The 8,161-nt window shown below is 44.1% G+C and overlaps 1 protein-coding gene across 1 annotated transcript; it reads left to right on the top strand.

The window, feature by feature from the left end:
- The first annotated feature begins 594 nt into the window (after window positions 1-594).
- Window positions 595-7,753, top strand: LOC143105911 (uncharacterized). Its single transcript, XM_076270052.1, has 8 exons — window positions 595-1,332; window positions 1,628-1,739; window positions 2,165-2,286; window positions 2,757-2,844; window positions 2,936-3,067; window positions 3,769-3,918; window positions 4,530-6,258; window positions 7,051-7,753. Exons 1-8 carry the CDS (start codon window positions 1,205-1,207, stop codon window positions 7,134-7,136), a joined length of 2,547 nt encoding a protein of 848 aa, XP_076126167.1. The 5' UTR covers window positions 595-1,204; the 3' UTR covers window positions 7,137-7,753.
- The last annotated feature ends 408 nt before the right edge of the window (window positions 7,754-8,161 follow it).

Below are 8,161 nucleotides of genomic sequence, written 5' to 3'. Positions count from 1 at the left end.
AAAGTTTGTGAATCTGAAAAAAATAATTCAAGGCCCTTGAAAGTTTTTGAAAAGAGACATACATAAATGGAGGTCCTTGAAAGTCCTTGAATTTCTTTTTGAGGAAAAAAAATCCATACAATTACGTACAATTCCGCTTATTAACATGTACACGGCCAGCGTGATTTCTGCGTGTTTCCCGCGTGTAGTGTTTGTTGCCCAAATATTTAATTTAACATTCTGATGAATAAACCGACAGGTTCATGGTAACGAGTTTAACTTGTTTAGGACAAGTTTATTTCAGTTCAGTTTTATGCAAAATACAAACATGAAAAATAGAATAGGCCTGTCTTATGACCAAAAATAAAAGAAAACTGACAAGGTATCCTTGGTCTGTTGAGGTAACATGATTTAACCATGCCCGCGCTTGAAATTTATCAACACATTACAGTAGGTCCTTGAATTTAAGGATATTGGGCCTGGAAAGTCCTTGAAAGGTCCTTGAATTTGATATTAACCAAGGTGTGGGAACCCTGGATACAGTATATACAGTACATGTGTTCTCTACAGACATTTACACATGATGCAAAGTTCTACTGGAGTTTAACGCTGACGTCTCTTGTGTCCCTGTCTCGCCCAGCCTGAGGCGTAGCAGCTGGGTGGTGGTGTGCAGCCAGCACCTGGGTCCTGACTTTCCCTGGCACGCCTTCTCTGTAGTGGTGGAGTACGACAGCCTGGGCCACACGCCCTGGCCCTCCATCTGCAGGGAGAGGAACATCAGCTATGTTACCTTCGCCACCGTCACCCCCGCCTCTGGTCAGGGTCAAAGCTGATCTTAACCAGTTCAGACCAGATTGGTATTGTTGTTGTCACAGTGCCTTGTGGAGAGGTCATGGTGTGACAAGAAGCAGCATTTGAGCCCTGTGTCAATATTTGGCTCTGGAGTGTTGGAAGGACTCAAAGGATCTGTATGATTAAGATGCTTATAAGTCAGTGCTAAAATGTCTTTGTGTCTTCCTGTTTTGTGTTTTGCTGATTTTGTTAATGAATGAAAAGCATCTATGAATCTAACTCAAATCAATCTGACAATCAGTATTTTTCTGGAGTTCATTCCAGAGTATTCCACGATTGCATATTAGGCTTAGATATAGTTAAATGAAAAGAAACATTGTAGCACACTATTGTACAGAGTATATGTTTGAGATTTTGGTTTGTGCTTTTGTTCATGTTGAACGGGACAGACCCCACAGCCCCCTCATCTTCATCAGCTCATCTGGAGAGAATCCCTTTCACGCTGTTTGTGACTGAAGGTCTGCTGGATCGCTCATCTTTACTGCAGACCCTGGAGTCCGTGTGAGTGTCTGTCCTATTTAGACAGTCTGTGGTGTCTACAAATCTGTCTGTGGTGTCCACTACAAATTTGCATTCAGTTCAGTCTCCACTATCCAAACACAAAAGCGATTAAGCTGAAGGACACCTAAATGTCAGCCATGTCCCCGATATCTAAATTATTACATGAACAAGTACGCCTCAAACGTTTAATTAGCCAACAGAAACGAACCCACAGTACAAGTAGCCACCCCTATTGGTTGTTTTTGTCATTTCCTTAGATTGACCCCTGTGTTTTTTGATCGCTGAATTCCCGCAGGTATAACCTGACCATGATAGAAAGGAGCCACTGTCCCTCGCTGAAGATGCTCGGGGGAGCTCATCAATATGCCGTGATTACAGTCGACGAGAGCACCGCGGTGCTCCTGCAGGTCATTGAGATTAATGACTTTCTGTTGCCGCTCGGCTCTGGGTGGTCGCCAGAGAGGGGGTGTCACGTTAATGAAGTTTATCGACCTTCTGCCCGCTGGATTTTCTTTTCTCTTGTAGTGTGTGGCTCTTCCCTCGGCATTTATGAACAGTCCCTGTTTGACTGTTGATTTAGTTTTGTGTTTTTGTGTGAATATATGTGTGTGTTAGTATGTCTATAATGTATCTTAGTGTAAGACAGTATACTCATATCTTGTCTGTGTATTTGCCTGTGTGCATATGTTGTGCGTTTACTTACTAGTGTGTGTGTGTGTGTGTGTGTGTGTGTGTGTGTGTGTGTGTGTGTTCATGCATTCTTATGTGTCTCTCGTCTCTGTGCGTGCGTGTGTGCGTGCGTGCATGTGTGTGTGTGTGTGTGTGTGATCAGGAGGTGGACGAGCTGGCGATGGAGCGAGCGAGTGAGCGGGTGGTGATGCGTTTGATCGCCCTCTCCCTGCAATACAGCTGCTGTTGGCTCATCCTGCATTGCCCCAGCGCCCGCTACTCATGGTGACACACACACACACACACACACACACACACACACACACACACGCACACACACACACACACACAAACACACACACACACACACAGGCACATTCACTACCTTATCACTGCAAGCTCAGACTCATCATCATTAGACTCATTTTCACTCCGTATGGATTTCTGCCTGCAAAATAAGTTACATACTGAGCTATTCTCCAATGTGAATTATTACTATTCATAGTATTTCCTCAATTTGTATGGAGTCCTAATGAGTTTGTTTTATTTTGAGATTTCATTCAGTACTGATGATGTAAGTGCTTACTTGTCATGTTCAGTGTGTGTCTTAGCCATTTGGGGATTTGGCTCATGATGTGGGCATATATCTGGCCACAGGTTTTAGGAGCTGCCTTCTACACATTCTCCCAGTAGGTTCTACTTCTATAATGCTGTGAATAAGTGTCAGTGGTTGTACTCTTCCTCTGTTTCACTAGCTTCTCTGTGCAAATTTTGACCAACTTGGCGTTAATCTACTCAGCTGTGGTACTCTTTGGAATGAAGTCTGAAGAATTCAACGTCAAGGTACACAATTGAGCTGCAAGACACTGTTCTCTAAAATCTGAAAAGTCACGGTTGATTCCATGTGATTCACCTTTTTTATACGTTCTCTAAGGTTTTGGTCGTATCAGAGGAGGAGGATATTGCCAGATGGATTTACCAGATAGCCCATCACAGCATGATGTCATCAGAGGGCGACCCTCAGAGTTATCTGGACAGAGAGTGGCTATCGGTGCTGCCCTCACAGGTACACAGGGCTGTCAGTACTGCTCTCTTTATCACTAAGGCCATCTGCTACAAAGCCAGGGTTAAATGGACATTCTTCACACACACACACACACACACACGCACACACACATTAGAGACAGAGTAAAATAGCTGTTACTCCTTGGAGAAGTCGCCAGTTAAAGGCACCATCAGTGAATCTAAGCAATGTCTAACCTCTAACATAATTCAGCAAATCTATCTTCACAATCTGTTAGCTCTCCATTTTATGAGCACACCACTGTAGAAAAAAAAGGTACACAGCCGTGGCTCTGTAAACTGAGGGGAAATGGAACAGAAGTTTGGGTGAGGGGATTGGTGAGTTCAATCTCTGGTGTTCTGTTGGTGTTTGGGTCAAATGTCAACGAATATGATGTCATTCAGAATCGCTGTCGGTATCTTTAAAGTATGATTTAGGCTTGGTGTCCACACTGTCATTGGTATCTTGTCTAAAGCTGACCACACTAATACAATGTCAGCTCACTTCTCTTTTACAGTAAGTTACAGTTCCTTTCATTCACAGTTAGTCAATAATTAAATGCATCTGTTCAAGAATCGGAACAGTACATTATATTTAGTCATTAAATAAAAGCTCCTGTTCAGAGACCATTGGAGAAATGCAATTAGGCCTGTATATAGCAACTAGGTTTAATAATGTATTGTGTTCTGTGCTGCTGGTTGCAGGATGAGGGCTGTCTGATGCGTTTCCCCAGTGTAAGTCCGCTGGTGGCCCAGATCATGCTGAAGAGGGCCTCCTCCCTGCACTGGCTCCTGGGAGCCTCCCTCACAGAGCTCCAGCAGCTGCTGCCTGAGGTCCCTCACAAAGTCATCAAGGTGCCCACCCCCTCCGTACCACATAAACAACTACACACACTGTACAGGGTTCCCACGGGTCAATGAATTTCTGGAATATCATGGAATTTTGGAAAGTCTATTCCAGACATGGAAAATCAGGGAATTGTATCATTTTTGGTGCAAAGTCATGGAATATCAGGGAATTTTGTTGCAGCAGTTTAAAGCCTACTTGCCAAAATACATTAATACAAATATATTTCCACGCAAAATTGGTGTATACCTGGTTATTAGATTTACTGCTTGCTTGAGTAGGCCAACTTTTTTTATTTATTCAATGCCCATTTATTCATCTCCCGCTCTAAAAAAAGTAAAAGATTCTTGAACGCTATGGCTGCTCTGAAATCATTGGTCGGTATATTGTACCATTCATTATATAGTCATGGAAATTCATGGAAAGTCATGGAAATTCTTTTTCTTTGTCAGGGAAAGTCCGGGAAAAGTCATGGAATTTTACATTTAATTTAGAGTGGGAACCCTGACTGTACATCCTAATGGCACTTAAACAATGATGTCCATCAAGGAATCCGTAGTTTTCTTTAGAACTAGTCTAGTGTGAACACAGACTCAATAGCCCTATTTTCTGTTCTCAGCTCTTCACAGACACCACAGGTCTGTATCCTCTGGGCTCCCCTGCTCCCCAGTCTGACCCCGTGCCTGACCCCGTGCCTGACCCCGAGCCCCAGACCCAGCTCCCTCAGACGGGGCGGCCCAGCACACAGGACCCCTGGGCTTCAGCCGTCCAATCGCAGGCGTCCCACTACAGCCACAGTCCCCAGCAAGATGCCCTCTTCCACAAGACTTCCGGTGCTGGTCAGAGCGATGCCCTCTTCCACAAGACTTCCGGTGCTGGTCAGAGCGATGCCCTCTTCCACAAGACTTCCCGTGCTGGTCAGAGCGATGCCCTCTTCCACAAGACTTCCAGTGCTGGTCAGAGCGATGCCCTCTTCCACAAGACTTCCAGTGCTGGTCAGGGCGATGCCCTCTTTCATAAGAAAGAGGAATGTGAACAAGCAGGGAGTTCTACAGCCGGTCAGAGTGATGTGTTCTCCTACAGGACACAGGATTGGGGGCAAGTAGGGAATTCCTGTGCTGGTCAGAGTGATGCCATATTCCACAGGAAAGACGTCTGGGGGCAATCAGGAGCAGGTCAAACCAATGCCGTTTTCCATAGGAATGAGGATTGGGAGCAAACAGGGAATTCCCCTGCCGGTCAGACTGATGCACATTTCCATAGGAACGAGGATTGGGGGCAAGCAAGGAGTTCTTCAGAAGTTCAGAGTGATGCCTATTTTCACAGAAAAGAGGATTGGGGGCAAAAAGAAGCCAGTCAGGCCGATGCCTTTTTTCACCAGACACAGGATTGGGGGCAAACAGGGAATTCCACTGGACGTCAGAGGGATGTCTTTTCCCACAAGACACAGGATTGGGGGAAAACTGGGAATTCCGATCTGACTGATGCCTTTTTCCAGTGGAAAAATGATAGGGGGCAAACAGAGAATGCCAGGGCTCGTCAGAGTCATGATGTCTTCCACAAGAAAGATATTTGGGAGAAACCAGGGTATTCCGATGCAAGTCAGGCTGATCCATTTTTCCAAAGGAAAGAGGATTGGGGGCATAAAGAAACAGGTAAGACTGATGATGTCTTCCGCAGCAGAGATGATTGGGGGCAGACAGGGAATTCCTGCGCCGTTCCGAGCAATGATGTCTTCCGCAGCAGAGATGATTGGGGGCAGACAGGGAATTCCTGCGCCGTTCCGAGCAATGATGTCTTCCGCAGCAGAGATGATTGGGGGCAGACAGGGAATTCCTGCGCCGTTCCGTGCAATGATGTCTTCCGCAGCAGAGATGATTGGGGGCAGACAGGGAGCACTGGACTACATTTGAGCAGCAGCTCTTTCAGTCCTACTCCAGCAGCAACAGCAACACCTCCAGCTCCACAGGGCTTCCAGCATAAACGCTGGCACATGGACGTCAAAGAGAACAAGTTCATCCCACGCACAAAACAAGCACGTGATTGGACGTTGAGGATTTCACCAAAGGAGACTTATTCGATAAGGGACACACAAACCACAAGCCAGTTTGAGAGAAGCTTTGCCAGTGGGCACCAACCTTCGCCGTACTTCCATAGTCAGATGCCCGCTGCCATACCCTGCGGTCCGACCCACAGCATCGCCTCGTCCCCGGTGTCGCGATGGACGGGCAAACTGATCTCCGAGGCCTACCGCGTCACACCGGACGGCAGCACGCCAGGGGGCGCGAGGGCTGAGCAGGACAGGAAGAGGAGAGCGGGGATATCTCCGCTGGAGAGCCCAGCCTCAGGTGAGACCGCAGGCACCTCTCATGGAGAGTAACAGCTCACAGGCTTGGGTGTGCCGCTGTTGATAAGAGTCGAGAGAGGTCTTACAGAAGGTGGTAAGCTGACTTGGCAAAACTTGCAGAAACTTACAGACAGTGGAATTTGATCATGTTTATGAACAGGATGGTGTGAGCTTGCAAGCTGGAGCTTTAGTCTGTCATCAGCATACACAGAAGCAAAAGTGCTTCCTGGTGCAATTTGTAGGTTTAATTATATTGAATTGAAGAGGATTCTGTTCATTCTCTGCATAAGGATTTTGTGCATGTTTCAGGCCTATTGTGACAAGTATAAAGGATTAAATAGGATATTATGGACTTAAAAATTAACACTGTGAAGTGTAAGGGTCAGAATTACATAAATATAATTCTAGAGACTTTCATTTTGGGTGACAAAAAACTAGATATTGCTACTTGAAAATGTATTGCCTAACTTTCTCATTGATGTTTTTATCTAATGTTTTGTAAGTTGCTTTGGACAGAAGTGTCTGTCAAATACCGTAACTCTATAAAATAGTGCCCTCGGACATTAATTTAATTGAAATTATACATATATAATAATCACTGGAATACATGACAAACAGGAAACCTTGTGGTCCTCTCCAAGTGATGTTTGATCATTTCAGTGTTTGCATTATTTCATTATGTCAAGTCAGAGTGGTGGTTGGGGTCATCTGACTCCTAGAGAGAAACTTTGCCAACATTTGGCCGCTTTTCAGTTTTGGTTACTGAGGCAGGTGCTTCATTTTCTTATTTCAGGATTCCCACAAACCAAGAAGGGAAAGCTGTTCTATGAGAAGGTTCCTGGCAGAAGTGATGGACAGACAAGACTGAGGTTTTTCTGACTTTTATCTTTCATCTGATTTGGATCCTTCCTCCCTGTTAGAGGTTATTTAACATATTCTATGCATACAATTTCATTCACAAAAAGGTGAACACTCAATAAAACGTTTTTGTTCCAGCCACAGTGATTGTATAGTATTTATTATATTTATTCAAATAGATGTTTACCCTTAATCCCTAAACAGAATGATCTTTAGATAAAAATGTTACTTAATGAAATTATTAATAGCTGTTTTTATTGTCATGTATGTGAATATAAGACGTGTATTCATTTTGGGTGGATGTTACATATCTGCGATTTGTACAGTGCCAATCTGTACTGTTCTCAATCTTGTGCTCATCAATATTTATGATGTTTATTGAGTGAGAATATATGTGCTTTTGTTTTTTAAATATATTTATGATATTTATTGTGAGAGTATACTGTATGTATGTTTTTGAAAAATATGTATGATTGTTGTGAGAGTATACTGTAAGTACGTTTTTGAAAATATTTATGATGATTATTGTGAGAGTATATGTGTATGTCTTTGAAAAATAGATACAGCTAACCTCTAACAGCGGACATGATCAAAACACTTGAAATAAATGACAACATATAATGTGTGGTCAACACAGGTACCTCTGTCCAGATCTCTATTTTTGACTGCTTTCTGTGGTAACTTTCCCTGCTTGTTTTTAAACTGTATTTTTCACCTTTTTTACTCCAGCAAGTGAAACGCTGTATGTTTTTTTTTTTACAATTGCCACTGTCAGCGGCATGCGTCAGCCCTGGACAAACAGCGTTTTATTGGGCTATATCCTCCTGACTGGTTGACCCCTGGCCTTTTCTCCTGGGCTGCCTTGTCCCTCACACATCTATACGTCCAGTGCACGTAGGGGCCAAGCAGGTGGCCGACCGCACAGTGTTTATGTAAGGAGCAGTATTAGTACAATAGGAACACCATTGTGTTTACAAACAATGATGGACTTTCCTTTCTCTCTCTTTCTCTCTCTCTCTCTCTTCTTCAGAAAACTGCAAATAGCT

Source organism: Alosa pseudoharengus, unplaced genomic scaffold (genome assembly GCF_046254945.1).
Source record: "Alosa pseudoharengus isolate Yale_2024_CS ecotype anadromous, Long Island Sound unplaced genomic scaffold, YU_APseudo_1.1 YU_APseudo_1.1_scf_6, whole genome shotgun sequence".
Classification (NCBI taxonomy): domain Eukaryota; kingdom Metazoa; phylum Chordata; class Actinopteri; order Clupeiformes; family Clupeidae; genus Alosa; species Alosa pseudoharengus.
This window is presented reverse-complemented; position numbering and strand designations above follow the sequence as displayed.